This window comes from Sarcophilus harrisii, chromosome 3 (genome assembly GCF_902635505.1).
Source record: "Sarcophilus harrisii chromosome 3, mSarHar1.11, whole genome shotgun sequence".
NCBI classification, from domain to species: Eukaryota; Metazoa; Chordata; class Mammalia; order Dasyuromorphia; family Dasyuridae; genus Sarcophilus; species Sarcophilus harrisii.
The window spans coordinates 339,868,061-339,890,447 of record NC_045428.1 but is presented as its reverse complement, the minus strand read 5'-3'; the positions used below and the strand labels follow the sequence as shown (position 1 = coordinate 339,890,447).

Sequence of the window (22,387 nt, the reverse complement as noted above, 5' to 3'; positions counted from 1 at the left end):
AACTAAAGGTAAGGGGGACTTAAAGATTTAATCTTATAACCAGAATTATAAAATACTAAAGCCAGACTGACCTCTTTTGCCTCTTGGACCAGTGCTCTTTCTACTATGTCCCACATACTGCATTATTTATGGATAAATATAACTCAGTGAGACCGAATAGAAAAGAATCTAAGAAAAGTTACTGCTTTAGTACTGATGATTTATCATATTTAGGAATATATATATATATATATATATATATATATATATATACATATCTTAGATATTTGTGGTATTTATGTAGCCTTTAAGATTCATTGAAGAATCAACCTTGAACTCTTTAAGGTTAAAAATTAGCTAGCCACTTATATAGTTTTTGAAGGTTTCCCAACCTTGTGGATAGGTTATTGATGCCATTCTTCTGAGTAGTTTTGTGTGTAGCATCAAGTATGACTTATCATTACTCTAGCATATACCTATATGCATTTGGCAGTTGGACAATCAAAATTTCTCCTTGTTCTCATATAAACATGTTAGCACTTTCTTCTGGATTTCATTTAATTGGTCAAAACTGCTTTCTGAAACTATCCTAATTTTGAGAAATTCTGAAAAATTATAATTTTAAAGTATAATAAATTCTAAAAATTAAAAATAATAATGTTTTATTTTTATTTTTTCCAGGTGTATGGTTGCTGATGAAGTAAGTGTGGTTTCTTTGTTCCAATGTTTTACGTCAGTAATTGTAAATTTTATTTAAGAACTGATGAATTATAATGTATATTTCTTAGACTGTTTCATAGAATCTTATTGTACAATATGATTGAAATTGGAGTTATAAGAGAAAATTTTGATATTATCATTTCCCCTCTTGAGAAATTACATATGGCAATCCATATATGGACTCATATCAGAACCCAGGTACAGATCTTAGCTCTACTACTTGCTATTTGTGTGACCCTAGACCTTGCTTTCTTTGTTTCTCTAATAAAGCAGGGTTTTATTTGTGAAATTGTTTCTTTTTTTTAATATTTTGATAGTTGTACTTTAACATAATTGATTTTCTCTGGAATCCCATGAATTTCATTGTATAAATTTAAAAACATTGTTCTAAGAAAGGATCCACATAGACTGTGCTAGAATGCTGAAGGGGTTCATTATACAAAAGAAAGATTAAGAATCTTTCTTACATTGAATCTATTTCTTCTATTTTGCTCCCAAATTATGTTACCTAATCTTTTTTGTCCCTCAGCATTTTTGTACAGTGTCACAGTGTTTCAAAGCCAAAAGTATTCAGTAGACAAGTTAAAGAAACATTTAATTTGAAAAAGACATGTAATTTTAAAAGAAGACTAAATAAATGACATGAAAAGAAGTCTTTCCTATATATTAAAATATTTCTTAGAAATTGAACTCTGAACTTTACTTGAAAGGTCATTTTAAATTGTTTCTTATATTTAATATATGGTGAAATGCCATCAAGAATCTCACGGTTTTTGTTTTTGTTTTTTACCATAGCCTCTAGATCTGATGATGTAGATATTTTTATAGTCCATAAACAGCTTTCTAAATTGATGTGGTCCCCTTTTTAGATGGATTTTGCAAGTAAAAATGGAATTTGCAGAGCTTATTATGAGAACTTATTATCCTTTTTTACATGTCTCATAAAAGTGTAAATTCGTTATTTTCTAATTTTAGCTTGGATTCTTAATTTTACTGAGAACCCTGATTGATGCTTTTGATTATTAAAAACAATAGTGATACTTTGCACTTAAATATTTCAAAATACATTGAAAATAAAGACTAGAAACTGTTTATGAATATGTAGAACCTATGTCACAAATAAATTTATTATCATAGATTCACTTGTCTATTAGTTTCAATGTTTGTTTGCTTGTTTTTTTGTTCCCTCAACTGTTACTATGTCTTCAAGATTTCTACTATTTAATAATGATTAGATGCATTTTACAAACTAAATAAATAAATCTGTCAACAAGTATATAAGTGTCTATTATGTGCCAGGCATGGTGCCAATCTTTGGGGATACAAAGAATGGCTTAAGATAGTCCTTACTCTCAAGAAACTCAATCTAATAGAGGAAAAAACCTTATAAACAAGATATGTTCAGGTTAGATTGGAGAAGATCAGCAAAGGAATGGCACTGGTTTTAATAGAAGTTTGGAAAAGGTGGTACAATGGCTACGGTGCTGGAGCTGGAGTCAGGAATAACCGAGTTCAAATCTGGCTCCAGATAGTTTCTAGCTGTGTGACCTCGGGCAAGTCATTTAACTTCTTCCAGCCTAAGTTTCCTCATCTATAAAATAGTACCTACTTGTCAAGGTTATTGTGAGTATAAAATTAGATGATATTCGTAAAGACATTCCCAAATCTTAAAGTTATACATAAATACAATTGTTATGATGTTATCTATGATTATAATATCATTCCAAGGCTTCTAGTTTTTCATTCATGTTATGGTTTTTAAATCATTTCTGCAGTATCAATTGGTGTTGAAAATTTTCTTGCTAATTACCCTTTCTCCTGTAGGCTTTTTTTTATGACATTACTTTTTACTGATTTCTTATTCTAACTGCCTAGTCTTTAATGTTCTTTCCTAATTATTTTCCTTGCTTCAGCCCCTTTGCATACATGTACTCCAAGGCTTTTTCCTAGCACTCTTCTTTCTCTAATTGGTTACACACACACACACACACACACACACACACACACACACACACACCAACTCTGTCTTTCTCTGTCTGTCTGTCTCTCCACTTCATCTAGTCCCACATCCCAGACATTATAGAATGACATGTATTTCAAATTCAGCTTGTCCAAAACAGAACTCCTTATCTTTCTCTTACCTTTCTATTGCCACATCCAATGCTTACTGTTCATATTTGATTGATGGGTTCAAATAATAACTTTTTTTTTTATCACTTAAGGCTCTGGTACTAGCCTGTCTTTGCAGAACTTTTCTCCTTTTTCATTTTATGTGCTCTCTGGACTAGCTAAACCTTCAGTCCCTCCCATAAGTCTTTTCCTACTGCAGCCCATCAAAGTGATCAAACTCAGCTATCAAAGTTATCTTCCAAAAGCATAGATCTGACCATATCACATTCTTATTCAGTAAACTCCACTGCTTCCCTATCACTTCAAGATCAAATATAAATCTTCTCTTTGGCATTCAGAGACTTTTTATAACTTTCTTCCACACATTTCTAACACCTTACTTACTCCTATGTATTCTCTTTAGTTCAATGTCACTGGCTTCCTTTCTATTCCTCTCACATGGCATTCTGTTTCTTGATTAGTATTTCACTGGCTGATCCCCATACATGATTGTTCTTTCTCCCTATCACCACCTCTTCAATTCCCTAGCTTTCATTTTAAATCCCAGCTCAAATCTTACCTATTAGAAGCCTTTGTTTTTATTGTCATTTCTGATTCTTTGTGATCCCATTTGGAGTTTTCTTGGCAAAGATACTGCAGCAGTTTGCCATTTTCTTCTTCAACTTATTTTACAGATGAGGAACTGAGGCTGAGAAGGTAAAGTGACTTGCCCAAGGTCACAGAACTAGGAAGTTTGAGGCCAAATTTAAAATCAGGAAGATGAATGTCATTACTCCAGGCCCCACACTTTATTAAGTCTGCCAGCTAGCTGTCAAAACATAATTGAAGAGAAAGCATAGAAATGAAATAACTGCATGGTAGTTATATGAAATCTCTTTTGTTCTTGTTTTCTTTCTAAGAATTATGGTCTTTGCCTTTTCTGGCACAAAGTTTATCCTTTTATTTTAATTATTTTATTTAGCATTTATATATCACTGTAAAAGTTTGTAGAAGTTACAGATCTTATCTCACTTTATACTCACAATAATTCTGGGAGATACATACTGTTATTATCACTCCTATTTTGCAGATGAGGAAGAAGAGATAGAAAGATATGTAATTTGCCAGGTCATACAACTAAGTACTATTTGAAATTAGCTTGGAATTCAGTTCTTCCTTATTCTAGGTTCACTGCTTGAACTACTGTGCTAACTAGCTGTTTCATTTTCCTTAAATCACAGCAGAAAAAAACGGCTTATATATTTGAAACTCATTTTCCAAAAAATTACAATAGGAGGATATGTTTTGATATAATGAATTTGTGACTCATTAAACTGTTAAGAGGATTACTAAAGTATTTCTACAGCTATCTTAATGAACCTGTTTTAGACAGTTTGAATACTTTGAACATTCTGCAATTCAGGCTCTCTACTTTAATCTTTTTTGTTAGCTTTTAGAACCAAAATTTCTCTTTTACCAGTATTACCTTTTTCCAGCATTATCTTTTAGTAATTCATTCTTTCTTGCTAAGCTTGTAACCCATCTACTGTACTATATATAAGACATTCAATACTTTTAAATTTCCATTATAGGATTAGTTTTGATTAACTTAATTCTTCTGATTGTCTAATGAAATTGAAAGATAGTTCTGGTTTCAGGTATAGTATTGTACTTCAAATAACCAGTGGACCTGAAATCTTATTATAAAATTAATTCTGGCAATCCTAGCTTGAATAATTTTAATTGCTTCCATTTTATTTTTTTCTTGGATAAGCATAATTAAGTGTTGTTTCACAGGCAACACTGTGAATGTAAAAAAGCTATTGTGAATTTGTATCTCTTATATATAATAAATTCAGACTCTCCAATCAATACTTAACCATGGCATTCTTCTTCCTTTTCTATTTTTTATAACAATTCTTATCAAATGCTTCTTTGCTTAATTTACTCATCTATTCTATTAGTCTTTATTTAAATAATTGAGGGAAAAATCATTATTAAATCTTTTACATGTTTCTTTGGTGATTGGGATTAAAAAAACTTTTTTTTTAATCTTATTTTAGAAAATTTTTATATTGGATTAATATCACTAAATTTATTGATAAGATTTTATCATGAGATTATAGGTCTAGAACTTGAAGATTCTTTAAAGGCCACAGTCTGGTCTCTTCATTTTTCAGATGGGGTAACAGAAACTAAAGCGGTAATAATTTCTTATTCAGGGTCACAGAGTAAGAAATGGGTTTGGACCCAAATCATCTTGGCTCCAAACCCTTTTCCTAAATTAAAGAAACTTTATTCTGAACTAAGAAAGATTCTGTGTACTAGATCATTTTAGTAATCTATATTCAGCATTTTATAGCAAAGCCATATAATTAATTACCCTTGTTTTAAAATATATATATACTTTTCTTTAATATACTCTCTGTTACCACTGCTTTGAGATTACTCTCCTCTGGCTTCCCTAGTTTCCTTAAGAAAATTCCATTCTTCAAATCTCTATTGACTTCAAGTTAAATCCAGTCTATTTCTATAATTTTATTCTCTTGAAAGTAGTGACTCGATGGTTATGATAGCATCCTCCATTGCCTGCCCTTGTTTTCATCTTCAGATCTTTAAAGTCTATGTTCATCATTGAATTCTCTTCATATCAAAATGTCTTCTTAGAAAACTCTTCTTTTTTCTTACTCATAATAATTGACATTTAAAGCTTTAAAGTTTACAAATATTTTTACACAGTTTAACATTTATTAAGATCTGGGGATATAAAACAGGTAAAAACATGGATTCCTACCCTTAAAAAGTTTACATTCTCATGAAAGAGACAACATGTAAATAATTCCACGTAAAATATATGCTCAGTAGATGTAAAGTAATTTCAGAGAGATGGCACTTATAGAGAGGAGGACCAGGAAAAGCACAAAATGGAATTCAAGATGATTGTTTTCCCCCAAAACTCCAAAAAGCCACTAGTCAGAAGTAAGGATATAAAACGTTTCCAACATGAGACTGACTGATACAAATATGAAGATGTAGTGTGAGAAGCAATATTGTTGGATTTCAGAATGTGTGGAGGGAACTAAGTTAGAGAAAAACTGGAAATGTAAGTATTGGCCAGGTTGTGAAGGGCCTTAAATTCCAAACAGGGTTTTATATTTGATTCTGGAGGTAATAATGAGCCATTGGAGCAAATTGAGTAGGTGGTGATATAGTTGAATCTGTGCTTTTGGAATATTGCTTTGGCAGCTGAATGAATGATAGATTGGGGTGAGGAAAGGCTTGATGCAGAGAGATCAGTCAGAATGCTAGTGAGATGGTCTAGGCATGAATTGTAGGATATATATTAGAGTTGTAGGTGAGTGAAGAGAAGAGTGAGAGGGAGGAAGGGAGAAGGTGGGGGGGGGAGAGAAGAGAAGAGTGTAACAGACACAGATCTTGTTAAGGTAGAAACTACAAGACTTGACAACAGACTGGGTATATGGAGAAGGGAGAAGTAGGACTATGAGTATTAGTGCAGAGTCAAGGATGATTGGGTTATGGAAAGAGGGGAAAGGTTAAGTTTTAGTTTAGACATACTTAATGGAGATACTTGTAGGACACCTGATTCAAAATATCTAAAAAGTAGTTGGTGATGAGAGACTTGAACAATATATGCAGATCTAGGGATCACTTATTTAGATGTAATAGTTGAAGCAATGGAAGTTTATGGGATCATTAAGGGAGATAGAAGAAAGGGGGGTGGGAATGACATGAAAAAAGGTCCAGCAAAGGAAACTAAGAAGTGCTCAGACATAAAGAAGCAGAACCAAGAGAGAAAATTGTTGTGGAAAACTAGAGAGGAGTATCCAGGAGTAGAGAGTATTTAACAGTGTCAGAAGCTGCAAAGAGGCCATGAATAATGAAGTTTTAATAGACCTTTAGATATGACAATTAAGAATATATTATTAACTTCTGGGTTTTTTTTTAATAGTATTTTTTTTCTAATTACATGTAAAGACAAATTTTAACATTCATTTAAAATTTTGAGTTCCAAATTTTCTCCTTCCCTCATCTCCCTCTCTCCCAAGAGAGTAAACATTTATATATTTATATATTTAGCTTATATATTTGCAATTATATAAAACATTTCCATATTAGTCATGTTGTAAAAGAAGAAACAGAACAAAAAAAAACACCACGAAGTGAAAATCTTATGCTTCAATCTGCATTCAAACTCCCATCAATTCCTTCTCTGGATGTGAATAGCATTTTTCATCATAAGACCTTTGAAATTGTTTTAGATCATCGTATTGCTGGGAATAGCTAATTTATTCATAGTTGATCATTGTACAATGTTACTGTTACTGTGTTCTGGTTCTGGTCACTTCACTTTGAAGTTCATATAAGTCTTTCCAGGTTTTTCAGAAATCTGCCTTCTCATCACTTCTTATATCTATTACATTTGTATACCACAGTTTGTTCAGCCATTCCTCATTTGATAGGCAATCCCTCAATTTATCATTGGTAACTTTGGAGAGAGTAGTTTCAGTTAAGTGATGAAGTTGAAAGCCAGATTGCTTCCCACTTAATAGTATTTTATTTTTCTATTTACAAGTAAAAATAGTTTTCACATTCATTTTTGTAAGATTTTTAAGTTCTAAATGTTCCCCCTCCCCTTTTTTCCTCCCCTTCCCTAAAACAGTAAGCACTCTGATATTGATTATACATGTACAATCATTTAAATATGTTTTCATATTAGTTTTGTTTTGAAGTAAAATTTTAAAAAACACAAGGAAAAAAAAAGAAAATCATATGCTTTGATTATCATTCAGTCCTCATAATTCTCTCTCTGGATGCAAATAGCATTTTCCATTCCAAGTCTATCAGAATTGTCTTGATCATTGTATTGCTGTGATAATGAATCATTAAATGATGTTGCAGTTACTGTTTACAATGTTCTCCTAGTTGGGCTCAATTCACTCATGAAATATTTCCATGCTTTTCTGAAATCAGCCTGCTCATCATTTCTTATAGAACAGTATTACTCCATTACATTCATATACCACAACTTATTCAGCCATTCCCCAATTGATGGGCATCAGCTCATTTTTCAATTCTTTACCACCACAAAAAGAGCTACTACAAGCATTTTATTGTCTTTTTTTTCTGTCATCTTGGCCAAACTGATAGGTGTGAGCTTTTACTTCAGAGTGTTTTAATTTACATTTCTGTAATCAATGGTAATGGTAATCAGATGGTAAAGCATTTTTTTCATATAACTATAGTTGGCGTTAATTTCTTTATCTGAAAATTGCCTGTTCATATCCCTTGACCATTTATCAGTTGGGGAATGATGTATTCTCATAAATTTGACTCAGTTCTCGTTATATTTTGGAAATGAGGCCTTTATCAGAAACATTAGCTATAAAAATATAAAACACTTGCTCTTGTTTCCCAGCTTTCTGCTTCTCTTCTAACCTTGGCTGCATTGATTTTATTTGTGCAAAACCTTTTTACTTTAATCAAAATTATTCATTTTGCCATTTCATAATGTTTTCTATTTCTTGTTTGGTCCTAAATGTCTCCCTCTTCCAAAGATCTGACAGATAAACTATCCTTTGCTTTCCTGAACTGCTTATAGTATCACCCTTTATGTCGTCTATGCCTAGTTACTGCCATATTTTTCCTAGTTTTCCTCAGAAATTTATGTCAAATACAGTTTTTATCCAGAAGCTGTTATCTTTGGTTTAATCAAACAGTAGATTCCTGTAGTCATTGTCTGTTGTATCTTGTGTATCTAATCTATTCCACCATATTTTCCTGGTAATAAAATGCTGTATTCTCTTTGCTAATATTTTATTTAAAATTTTTGCATCATTAGGGAAATTGGTCTACAGTTTTCTTTTCCCCTTTTGGCTCTTCTTGATTTAGATATCAGCACTATATTTGTGGTCATAAAAGGAATTTGGCAAGGTTCTTTCTTCACCTATTTTTTCCCCAAATACTGTTTGTTACAATTCACTTGTAAATCCAGCTGACATTGGAGATTTTTTTAAGGGAGTTTGTTGATGGTTTGTTTAGTTTCTTTTCCTAAAATACAATTAAGTGTTTTATTTCCTCTTTCTGTTTATTTGGGCAGTTTATATTTTTGTAAATAACTATTTCAATTAGATTGTCAGATTTATTGGCATACAGTTGAACAAAATAGCTCCTAATTATTGCTTTAATTTTCTCTTCTTTGTTGTTAAATTCACCTTTTTCATTTTTGATCTTAGTAATTTTGTTTTCTTCTTTTCTTTTTTCTAATCAAATTAACCAAAGGTTTATCTGGGTTGCTGTTTTTTTCTCCATAAAACCAACAAAATTAGTTTTGTTTTATTAGTTTGATAATTTTCTTATTTTCATTTTTATTAATCTCTTTGATTTTCAGAATTTCTGATTAGGTATTTAATTGGGGGTATTCATTTGTTCTGTTTTAGCTTTTTTTAGTTGCAGGCCCAATTCATTGTTCTTCTCTTGTTCTATATTATTCATATAAGTATTTAGAGGTATAAAATTTCACCTAAGAACTTCTTTGGCTGAATATCATAAATTTTGATATGTTGTTTCATTACTGTTCGCTCTTGGGTGAAATTATTGATTGTTTCTGTGTTTTGTTGTTTGACCTACTCATTCTTTAAGATTAGATTATTTATTTTTCAATTAATTTGTAGGATTTTTTCCTTGGCTTTTTATTACCTCTAATTTTTATTGCCCTCATGATTTGAAAAGGATGCATTTAATATTTCTCCTTTTCTGCATTTGATTATGAGGTTTTTATGCCCTAATAGATGGTCATTTTTTTGTGTGTAGGTACCATGTACTACTGAAAAAAGGTATATTTCTTACTATCCCCATTCAAGTTTTCTCCAGTCTATCATATTTAACTTTTAAAAAATTCTATTCACCTCTTACTTATTTTGTGGTTATATTTATCTAGTTCTGTGACAGGGATGTTGACTTCCCTCGCTAGAATAATTTTGCTGTTTCTTCCTGTATCTCACTTAAATTCTTCCCTGAGAATTTGATTGCTATACTACTTAGTACACACATGTTAAATATTGATATTACTCCATTATCTGTGATACCCTTTAGGATTGCAGAGGTTTTAAAAGCAAGTGAGGAGAGAAAATGAAGGCACCAAAAGTAGATAACTTTCTCAAGGAGTTGATGTTAGAAAGGAAGAAGAGATATATTAGGTTAAGTAGAAGAGTGGTTTGATCAAATGAGGAGTTTTTAATGTATTGGGGAGGCATGGATATATTTGTAGGCAGCAGAAAAAGTACCAGTAGATTGAGAAAGATTGAAGACTAATGAGAATGGTGATGTTAGTGAAAGAAGTCTTATGAATGCTTATTGAGGAATTTGACTTGCCAAGGAGACTACCCTTCCATGGGACACAGGAGTGATAGAGAAAATGGTAGGGAAAAAATCTTGCATGATTTAAAGAAGGGTGAAGAGGGAGCACTGAATGAATGGCCTCACATTTTTTTCATGTATTACATGTTAGAGATATTATTATCCCCGTTTTATAGAAGGATAAAAGCCTCATGGTGGCAAAGGGAGTTTTTGTTACTTGTTCAGAATCACACGGAGTTAGAGGTGGGATCCTAATATAAGTCTTACTGATTCTGTGTCTAACTATGTCTCCTATGCTAAGCCATTGATCTTTGTCCTCAGAATTTCATTTTTAAGAGTTTTCTATCCATCCCTTATAGACTGAATCACCTCATTTAATTTTAGTTTGAGTCATTATGTTTTCTGTCTCTGAATCCTTAAAAATCTGGTGAGCTAAAATCCAGATTACATGTCAGTTTATTCTTAGTTGTTGTGTCCTGCTTTCTAGAGCCCCTAAGTTGGGGTGACAAAACATACCATGCTTTCTAGAGCCCCCATGCCAGGATGATTAAAATATACCATCTTAGTGGAGGAATGATGAGGCAGGACCTCTGAGGATGGTGGAAATATGGAGTCTGTTTATAAACTCCTTATATAATATATTGATTATATTATATCAGTTCTTTCCCCTTTTTATACTTTCATATCCTTATGTAACCAAAACAATACTGAGAATGCATTAAGTATATACTGCGCACAACAACTTGCTATTATATGTAGATTGCTATCACTCTTTACCACCTGGTATCACTCTGCTTCAATCACAATACAGGTTGTCACCGCCCCCTGACTTCTCAGGAAGGGTGAGAGCCCTTTGGGGAGATGGGGAACCGAACCAGACATTGTTAGCAGTTCCCTCTAGGCTGAAAGGTCTTATACCTCACCCAGAATTCCCCCATTATCTGTGGTCCTCTACACTTAGTTTTCTTCTCCATCATAATTTCCACAAAGGAGTCCTCCTTTCCCTTTAGTTTCTTATTTCTATCCCTGTGAAGAATAGAATTTTCACTTCTTGGTTCCTCTACCTTGTCCCTTATAGCATGCAGGGTATTGTCTCAAGAAAATGACAATATAACTGTTCTTTTTCTGCTTTGAGAAGAATAGCGTACATATCAAAGGAGATGATACTCCCAAGGTAAATATTTGTTAGGAACAAATCTTATGTGCCCTAGTCATCTCTGGGTACTGTGTCTTAAAGAGGTTATTGGCCAGTTGGATCACATTCAGAATAAGGTGATTAAGATGTTAAAGGGCTTAAGACTGCCATATGATGAATGGAGATTTCTAAGTAATATTTCTAAGTAAAGAATAAAATAGTATAGCTACAACCTACAAAATAAGTACAAGTTTGGCTTACTTTTTTCCACTGGAAAAGTCAATAATCATTATATAAATGCAAATTAAAGTAACTTTCAGCTTCAATCCTTTACTATTAGATTGGCAAATTTAATACAAAGCAAAAATGACAAATTTTGGAAATCAATCTAAGGAAAATGAGCACATTAATGCATTTTTGGTGGGGCTATGAATTGGTCCAGTCATTCTAGAAATCAATTCAGTACTATGCTTAGGAAGTTATTAAACTGTGCATGTTCTTTGCTGTGTCCTATTACTAGGTATACAACCTGATTTTTTTAGTTTTTATTTTTATTTATTTATTTTTTTTGCTGAGGCAGTTGGGGTTAAGTGACTTTCCCAGGGTCACACACCTAGTAAATGTTAAGTGTCTGAGACCAAATTTGAACTCATGTCCTCTTGACTTCAAGGCTGGTGCTCTATTCACTGCACCACCTAGCTGCCCCTGATTTTTTTTTTTAAAGGAGTAAAGGTCCTATATGCATGAAAATATTTCTTGCCATTCTTTTTGTAGTAGCAAAAGATCAAAAATTCCATATCATGTGTCCCACCCCAAATCTAGAAATATGTCTGACAAAAGAATCATCTTGATAGGATAAATTAAATTTATCCTACTGATAGTAATTATACTATCAATCATCATACCTAACCTTTAGGTAAAGGGAGTGACCATTATTTGTGAAATGACTGAAGAAATTATTAAATGTGAAGTTAATAGACTATTACTGTGTTATAAGAAATGATAAAGATGTCAGAAAAACCTGGGAAGGCATATATAATTAATTAGGCTACAAGAATCAGGAGAAAAATTTATATAATTATAGCAGTGTTATAGTAATGAACAATTTTGAAAGACTTAAAAATGCTGATAAGTATAATGATCAACTATTGTTCTGGAGGACAAATGATGAAAAATAGTACCTATCTCCTGAAAGAGAAAAATGTTAAATGAGATGTTCATTTTGGGATATAGTCAATATGAGTATTGATTTTGCTTGCATATTTGTTAGAAAGCTTTATTTTTATTTACTTTTTCTCCTTGGGAGAAGGAGAAATAAGGAGAAAAAAATGCTTACTAAATTAATTTTTTAAAAAATGAATCTCAAACTAGGTTTTACTGCCTTCTTTTTGTCATTTAGTCAGTCAACTAGCACAAATTGCTTTCAGGCATTGTGCATGATAATGGGAATACCTGGACTGAGAACTTTCTACTTTCATTAATTATCATTTTCCCTAAGTCTGTCTGACTTTTCTGAACTGACATATTGTATCATCAGCATTTGTAGCTCCCTGATTTTATTGAAGTCTTTTTAAAGAGCTTTTCAGATACATAACCCTGAGTTATACTGAATTTTCCATCCTTTGATTCCTCACATTGTTCCTGTCATTGTGTCCTCACAAAAGCACAAAACCTCAAAGCTTGGACTTGTATGGTGGTCAGACTCACAGAACTCAGTTTGATATTGAATCTATAACTTTAAAAGCATTAATCACTAAATTATGAAGATTGTTGTCTATTACAACATATGTAGTGTAGAGTACAGCTTTTACTGACCATTTTAATAGACTGAATATAAATTGTGACTATCAAATATTGAGGCTGAATTTTAACTAAATATGCTAAAATCTATGCATCCAAAGAAGTTATCACCTTGGTATAGTGCAATCGATTACAATGTTTTTTTAAATCCTCATTTGAAATTGCCTGAAAAGCCAATTTACTACCCACAAAGAGAATGTCAGACATTTCATTATAGGATACTTCTTCTTGGACCATTACCCCATGTACTTTCTCATTTATTTCTTTTCCCTGTTGCTTTGAGACAAACAGCATAAGAACTCCCAGAGTGAGCTGTTTTTGCTACCCAAAAATATAGAAATGTGGGGAGGAGGAATTGGAAGGTGGGGGATTTGAGATGCAAAAAGATCTCATCCTAGCCTGAATCTGGAAGCTTCTAAAAAGCTTTACTTTCAGACAGATGGATTGAAGATTTTTTGTGTACTGCCAGTCTGCCAGCAAAAACATGGAGTCAGTTGGCCAAGTTCAGCAAACTGATGTAAGACAAATAAATGTAAGTTGAAAACTATCTGTACTTTAAAATATTTGATATTTCTTCAAATTTAAAAATTTTCTTTCATTATTTTGACTTTTTCCACTAATTTTTCTCCTCCAAATCATCCCCTTGGACGTTTTCTTTGAGAACTGGTTGTTCCAATCAGTTACTTAATTTCATTGCCCTAGTGATTTTACCACAAGATATCTCTTCTGTGACTCCTTTTTCATGAATGGAATTTTAAAAATTGATTTTAAAAGTATTTATTAAATCCTTACTATATGTAAAATGCTAGAAACAGAAAAATGAGAAAGTCCCTGTTCTAGAGAAGAAAAATAACATGTCTGGTGACTAGGAAGGAGCTTTGGGGTTTAGGAAGTCACACTGATAATGAGCAGATTAATTGGTACACCTTTTCCCTTAGTTTATGGTGTTACTGGTTTGGTTGAAATTCCAGATCTATTAAGTGTTAGGAAGAAGGAGTAATAGGGTGGTAACAGGGAAAATGGCAAGTTCCATTGATCCAAAAGTTAAAAAAAAAAAAAGATAAGAAAATATTGGCACACTGTTTGTAGTGGCTAGAAACTGGAAAATGAATGGATGCCCATCAATTGCAGAATGGTTGGGTAAATTATGGTATATGAATGTTATGGAATATTATTGTTCTGTAAAAAATGACCAGCAGGATGAATACAGAGAGGCTTGGAGAGACTTACATGAACTGATGCTAAGTGAAATGAGCAGAACCAGGAGATCATTATATACCTCAACAACAATGCTGTATGAGGATATATTCTGATGGAAGTGGATTTCTTCGACAAAGAGATCTAACTCAGTTTCAGTTGATCAAGGATGGACAGAAGTAGCTACACCCAAAGAAAGAACACTGGGACATGAATGTAAACTGTTTGCATTTTTGTTTTTCTTCCTGGGTTATTTCTACCTTCTGAATCCAATTCTTCCTTTGCAACAAGAGAACTATTCGGTTCTGCACACATATATTGTATCTAGGATATACTGTGACATATTTAACATGTATAGGACTGCTTGCTATCTGGGGGAGGGTGTGGAGGGAAGAAGGGGAAAAAGTCGGAACAGAAGTGAGTGCAAGGGATAATGTTGTAAAAAAAATTACCCAGGCATGGATTCTGTAAATAAAAAGTTATAATAAAATAATAATAATAATAAAGAAAATATTGGCACAGTGTGGGCCCCCCAGAAAGTATTTACAGTGAGTGGAGTACCTTAGGGATTCATTTATTATAAGTTGGGATGTACAAGTGTTCAGGGAATAGGAGTCTCTGGTGTGAGGGTGGTGAGCTCTTTTCAGGACTATTACCTTCTTTTGATATCTACTTGATTTACTTATCTCTCATCTGGAGCTAGAAGCCCTAGTATCTCAGCAATCACACCCTGGTAAACTATTGAAACAACCAAACTGGGCTGAGAGTCGACATGGGTCTCACACCCTATCCATGAGTTAGGAGATTATCTACTTCAAGCATGTGGAGACTAAGTGTAGTAGAAGGGAGAGATGAGAATGATTTGTTCCAGGGGTGGGTGAGATGACTGAAGGAAGTAGTGTGGAATATTGAGCTTGATTTGATAGCAGAGATTTTGAGGTCAAACACAGATCCCAGCCAACCCAGTCATCTTCACTTTTGTCTAGTCACTGGACTCCAGTAACTCTGGAAGAGAAAATGAGGCCAAAGACACTGTGCAACTATTCCTCCCTTAAGCCCTCTTTATTTGCAAGTCAAAAGAATCTTCATACTGTTAGTTTTGCTAGTTTTATCTACTTCAAAGACCTGTGATGATGGACAAGTAATGAAGCAGCTGCTGGGGTACACTGGAAGCTGTAGTCACAACTTGCCCAGGGCTTCAGGGCTTCTCATTGGGTTGAAGAATTCAGCAACCTCAAGATAACAAGATAATGATAAATGTTGGAGAGGATATGGGAAAACTGGGGTATTAATACATTATTGATGGAGTTATGAAGTGATTCAGCAATTCAGCAATTTGGAACTATGCCTGAAGGGCTATCAAACTGTGCATGCCCTTTGACCCAGCAATGTTTCTACTGGGCTTATATCCCAAAGAGATTTTTTTTTATGTTAAACAAGGTAGAAATATATATATTAAATCCAATATCTGCATACATATTTATACAATTATCTTGCTACACAAGAAAAATCAAATCAAACCAGAAAAAAAAAATGAGAAAGAAAATAAAATATAAGCAAACAACAACAAAAAGAGCAAAAATATTATGTTGCAATTCACATTCAGATCCCATAATCCTCTCTCTGGGTGTATATGGCTCTTTTTATCACAAGATCATTGGAATAGGCCTGAATCACCTCACTGTTGAAAGGAGCCACATCCACAAGAATTGATCAGAGCTGTTGCTGTGTACACTGATCTCCTGGTTCTGCTCATTTCACTTAGCATCAGTTCATGTAATTCTCTCCAGGCCTCTCTGAAATCATCTGCTGATTGTTCCTTATAGAACACTAATATTCAATAACGTCATTCAGCTATTCCTCAACTGATGGGCATCCATTTAGTTTCTAGTATCTTGCCTCTATGAAAAGGACTGCTACAAACATTTTTGCACATGCGCTTCTCTAAAGTATAATATTCTCTGGGAGCAGGTTTCTGGAGGCAGCCTTCCTTTCAGTTCAGAATAATAATCGCCTCAAATGCAGCTGGGAGTTAAAGTCCAGATCCTTTAATGTCTCCATCAAAATAGCCTGGTTAGTTTTCTTAGAGACCTATCTCTCTCCTTGGTTCCTGCCGCTAGTCCTTTGCCTCTGCCAGCTTCAGCCTCTAGCTCTCTGAATCCAAAGCCTCCAGCCAGCACACAGGTGGAAAATGGAATGAATCTGTCTTGCCTCCGAGAGTGAGCTCCTCCAAGAGTGGGCTCCTTTTCTAAAGGGCTTGTCCTTCTGACTTGTGAAGATCCCAGAGTGAATTCTGACTTGTGAATCTCCCGGAGTACCTATCAATTCTAGTGATTTAGCATCTTGTTTCAAGTTCTGGCCCATAACAATTTACAATTGTCTTTTTCTGTCATTTTAGCTAATCTAAACAGTTTATAGTGGTATCTCAGTTATCTTAATTGGCATTTCTCTGATCAATAGTGATTTAGAGCACTTTTTCATATGACTAGAAATGGTTTTAATTTCTTCATCTGAAAATTGTCTGTTCATATCCTTTGACCATTTATCAATTGGAATTTGGTTTATATTCTTGTGAATTTGAGTCACTTCTCTATATATTTTAGAATTGAGGCCTTTATCAAAATCCTTGGATATAAAATATTTTTTCTGTTTACTGCTTCCCTTCTAATCTTGTCTACATTGATTTTATTTGTACAAAAACTTTTTAATGTGATATAATCAAAATTATACAATTTGCATTTCATACTGTACTCTAGTTCTTCTTTGACCATAAATTCCTTTCTTCTCAATACATCTGAGAAATAAATTATTCCTTTGTTCTTCTGATTTACTTATAGTGTCATTCTTTATTTCTAAATCATGAAATCATTTCCATTTTATCTTAATATAGGGTGTTAGGTGTTGGTCAGTGCCTAGTTTCTGCCATATTGTTTTCCAATTTTCCTAGCAATTTTTGTCAAATAGTGAGGTTTTATCCCAGAAGCTGGGGTTTGTGGGTTTGTCAGACACTAGATTACTATAGTCATTGACTGTTGTGTCTTGTGAACCTAATCTATTCCTCTGATTAACTATATTTCTTAACTAGTACCAAATGGTTTTGATTACTGCTGCTTTACAGTTTTAGATCTAGTATGGCTAGGCCACCTTCATTTGCATTTTTTTTTCATTAGTTCCATTGAAATTCTTGACCTTTTGTTCTTTCAGATGAACTTTGCTATTTTTTCTAACTCTGTAGTTTCTTGGCAGTTTGATTTTTTTTTTTTTTTAATGGTACTGAATAAGTAGATTAATTTAGATAGAATTGTCATTTTTATTATATTAGCTTGGCCTGAGGTAGGCTATTTTCAACAGACTGTCAACAATCAATGCAGAAGCCTCAAGTAAATTAGTTAGTCTCTCTCTAGCTGAACTTCCAGGTGAAGAAGAGATTTTGAATGTCATTAGGCCTCTCTTATGTGGCAAAGTGCCCAATGCTAATTCTATTCCAGCTGAGCTTTGCAAGGCAGGGTGTTCACTGCTTGTACAAAAGGTGACTAAAGTGTTCCAAATTATATGGCAAGAGGAGGTTATCCTTTGGGAATTCATAAGAATGCCACCATTGTCCATCTGCATAAAGGAGAAGGGAAAATGGTTGAGTTGTGATGATCATAAGGGTAGCTTGCTCTCTTAATCATTGCTGGCAAGATTCTTGCCAGATTCCTTCTTGTCTCACCTTAAAAATGGTCATCTTCCCGAGATCCATGATGGTTTCAGAGAGGCCCGAGAAATGGTTGATATGTTGTTTGCTGCCTAACAACTTCAGGATACCTACCAGGAGCAGAATAGAAGTCAGTACACAACATTTGTTAGTCTGACCAAGGCCTTTGTTTGATATTGTCAATCATGAGACCTTGTGAAAGATCATGGCAAAATTTGGATGCCTGGAGTTGCCATCTATATTGTACAACAGTGACACATTGGCATGATTGCCAATTCCATTGCAGCATGCTTACACAGTTCTGCGTAATGAACAGTGCTGTTGTACTTTCTTAGTCATCAGTGTAGTGAAGCAGAGTGGTGTGCTTGCTCCCATGCTTTTTACCATATTTTCTGCAGTGCTTTCAGGTGCTTTCATTAAGGTTGAAAATGACATTTTCATAATATGATGTCATGACCTTTCTATTCTTTAATTTAACATTTTTGTGTCATTATTAATTCATTTTATTGGCCTGCAACTTTTTTATGATTTATTGTTATGAAGTTTAAGAATTATTTTGTCTCAAAAAGAATTGGTTATTTGAAATAGTTAAATTATCTTCTGCCATTAAAAAAAATACTGGACAGTTATTCAAACTTTCAAATTTTACTATTGGAAAAATAAATTTTAACAAAAAACAAATTTTGAACCAATTTTTAAAAAATTCATACTTAATTTAGATTTCTATATTATATGTTATTAATTATGTATATTTCCTTAACTCAGGCCTGAAAGGAAGAATGTACAATATGCTACCTAGGTAAGAGGATAAAGCTTATTAGCAAAGGTTTCCTCATTTTTTAATGCTCACTTTCACATCTGAAATTAATTTTTTATGTATTTTAATTTTACCTCTGTACATGTTATTTATTTCTAATGTAATGTAAACTCGTAAAGGTTAGGGATAGTTTGTCTTTTTCCCCCCTCTTATGCTGAACACAGTACCTAGCACATAGGAGTTAATTTTTGTTTAATTAAATTGAATCACTGTGAGGTTTGCTTTGAAGAAAGCTTGGAATTCTAAGATTCTTAGTCTTGGAGAAAAGGAATGCATCCCAGACATAGAAGACAGCATAGAAATTGGAGGAATATGATCAGTGCACAGAGAGTAATATTTAATGAGATTTGAAAAATAGAAGGGACCCAAATAATAGCTTTAAAGGCCAAGTTGAAAACTTTTCATTTTATTCTAGAGACAATGGGAGCCCATTGAAGGTTTTTGAGACTTTTTAATGGAAATAGTAAAATTTAGAGGATAGAAACTCTGGGCAATATATAATGTAATCAGTCCATTTCAGTGATGTCAATTTTGAGTTACCTTGGAAATATTGAATAAGGACCCTTCTGTGTCATTTGAATGTGGGCTATTTCTCTGAGTTCTAAGAATTTAAAAAATAAGGAGTCTTGATCAGTTTTTATTTTCCATTTCAATTCTGACATTTGGCACCAATGACCTTTCCAAGTAAGTGATTATATTATAAATAAGCATCTATACTGTGGAGAGATAAGAACACCTACACATGAGACATAAATGAACATTTGAGATTTATTAAAGCACATTCTTTGCAGCCAGTTTGAGGAGATGCTTCTGTTATGCAAATCCATATTCAGATTGAGGGGTTTGGGGAGATATGTATGGTCACTCTTCTAGAATGAGACATTTATTGGTAGCTATTCTTCTAAAGATATCTTTCCAGCATTTTTTCTTTAATAGAGGAATATAATCCCATCTCTGATATGTGTCATTCCTTTACTACATTCCAATCATTCTGTTGCTTTTAGAAGCAAATATAAACTATTCATTTTGGCTTTTAAAACCTGGCTCAATCACACTTTTGTCTAGCTTCCCAGCCTTATTATGCTTACACTTTTACCAGCCCTCTATAAACCAACCAACCTAGCATCTTTGCTCTTCTTCATATATGACAATCCAGCTTTCTGCCTTTCTAACTTTGCACCATATTTGTAGTACAGTAAAAGGTATCATGCAAAGTTACATTAGTCTAGGAGCAGTTGATTCTATAACATTGAGCAAATATACAACTTACCTGGCCTTAGTTTCCTAATTTTTAATTGGTCAGTGTGCATTTATTAAGCACTTACTATATGCTAGATAGTCTGTCTGGATCTTACAGAAATGGTCACTGAAATTGACTGGCATATCATATAATTAAGTACCTCTGTTTTATGTTCTACATTAATTTTATAAATACCCTTTTTCCTATTTTGAAGATTTATGCTCCATAACTAATTCTTCTGTCTCGTAGTATTTCAGTGTTCTTAATAGACTGTACATGTGATAGCAAGCCCATTTAGATATCTCTCCTTTAGACATGTTAGGAATAGTCATTAATTTTACTGTTGAACTCAAAAAGTATTTATTGAACAATAGACAGCATGTCATAGGGTTCTTGGAAATAGGTTCTTTGAACCTTTTTTCAGCTCTTCTCTTGATTATTCACATGTAAATCACCTGCCTCTGTCACTATCTCTGACAATTAACCTGTGAGACCTATTTTCAAATACTACATCTCTCACTTACTATCTGTTCAGACTTAGGCAAGTTCCTTAATTTCTGAGCTTCAGTTTTTTCTTGTTAAAAAAAGGTCATAATAAGGCCTATAAGATACCAAGTTAATATGAGAAACAAATGACATAGTGCTTACGTGTTTTTAAAAAATTTAAAGCACTATATAAATGTCACAGCATTATTAAATAGTATACTCACTCAAATTTAAAACATAATTCAATGCCTATCTATTATTGTTATATTTTTCTAGTTATATTAATTTTGTTACTTATATACTTATATATGTTATATTATATACTTCTAGCTAATGTGAATTTTTATTAAAACCACATTTGAAAAAATACTTAGATAATGATGATAATCTTTATAGAGGAAATTGTACTTTTTTTTGGTCAAAAATTTGTACAGGTTTCCAAACTTAAGAAGTGATTAAAAACGATCTTTAGGCATTACTAAATGTAGCCCTTTATATTTTGTAAAATATTTTACATATATTGTTTTGATTCTCACAATAATCCTTTGAAGTAGTTGCTATTGTTATCCTACTTTATAGATGAGAAAACTGAGTCTGAGAGAGAGATTAAGTAACTTGATCAGGATTACACAATAGTAAATGAGACACAATTTGATCTCAGCTCTTCTGAGCTTTGGTGGATTTGTTTGTTTACCAAATAAATTATTTTTATTTAATTCAGTTCATAAGAAGCATTATGGCTATAGAATTTTACAATTTGTTATATAAAAATAAAAAAATTTCCTAATATGATTATAATTTAAGCTAAATAAATGTCTATTTGAAAGGATACTGTTTTCTTTAAAAAAATATTTTAAACAGCTTAATATGATTTCAAATGAATCTCTCAAAATTGTGCTGTTTTGTATAGTTTTTTGTATAGTTTTTTTGTATTTTATATGTATTTTTTCTTGTTTCCCTTTTTTTTTTTTAAGTAATTTTGTACATTTTTTTTTCTTCAGATGGGTCTAGGAAAAACAATTCAAGCAATTGCCATAGCTTATTTTTACAAAAACGAATGGCCTCTTTTAATAGTTGTTCCTTCATCTCTGAGATATCCTTGGACAGAGGAGATTGAGAAGTGGATTCCAGAACTAGGACCACATGAGATTATTATTATTCAGAATAAAACTGATGTTGGGTAAGAATACTTTAAATATTTTTCAATGTATAGAAGATATATACTTTTTTAAAAGTTTATACATATATTGCATTCCTTGTTATCTAGGGGTGAAAAATGGGGAGAAGGGAGGAAGAAAAATTTGGAACACAAGGTTTTACAAGAGTGAATGTTAAAAACTGTTTTTACATATATTTTGAAAATAAAAAGCTATTATTGTTTTTTTAAAAATTGTAAAATGTCTGAGTAACAAAATTAATTTGATGCTTTTCTATTACGTTTCTGATCAGCTTGGACATTTGTATTATGTGGTAATATGTGGCAAAGAGAAATTAAGTTACCTGTTCTGTGTGAATGAGAGTTTTATTTAGGAACTTTTGATGGACATATATAGTTAATTTAATTATTTATTTAGTAATGCTTAAAAATATTTCTAGAATTTTAATGGTTATTTTATTTAATTTTATAGCAGAACTTTATAATTTTCTTTTTCATCTACTTATATTAAATTTGTGAATAATCTGGCTTAATACCCATGCAAATGAATACATTTCCAGGGCCTGTATGGAAGTTTATGCCATTCCCAAACTTATGTACTTACTTGGAGAATATTTTAAAAGAGATAATAACTAAAGAGTTGTAGAAATATAGAAAATTACTTGAAATTTAAC

The 22,387-nt window shown here is 32.7% G+C and overlaps 1 protein-coding gene across 3 annotated transcripts in view; it reads left to right on the top strand.

The window, feature by feature from the left end:
- The window catches only part of ZRANB3 (zinc finger RANBP2-type containing 3), a 192,053-nt gene that overhangs the window by 72,797 nt on the left and 96,869 nt on the right, over nt 1-22,387 (top strand). For 2 of the 3 annotated variants that reach the window (XM_031960014.1, XM_003763827.3), the window contains exons 3-4: nt 661-679; nt 21,559-21,737. In XM_031960014.1, the coding sequence (XP_031815874.1) occupies nt 661-679; nt 21,559-21,737 (198 nt within the window). Of the gene's footprint in view, nt 1-660; nt 680-18,779; nt 18,814-21,558; nt 21,738-22,387 lie in introns of all 3 variants that reach the window. The other variant, XM_031960015.1, reaches the window with a different exon arrangement.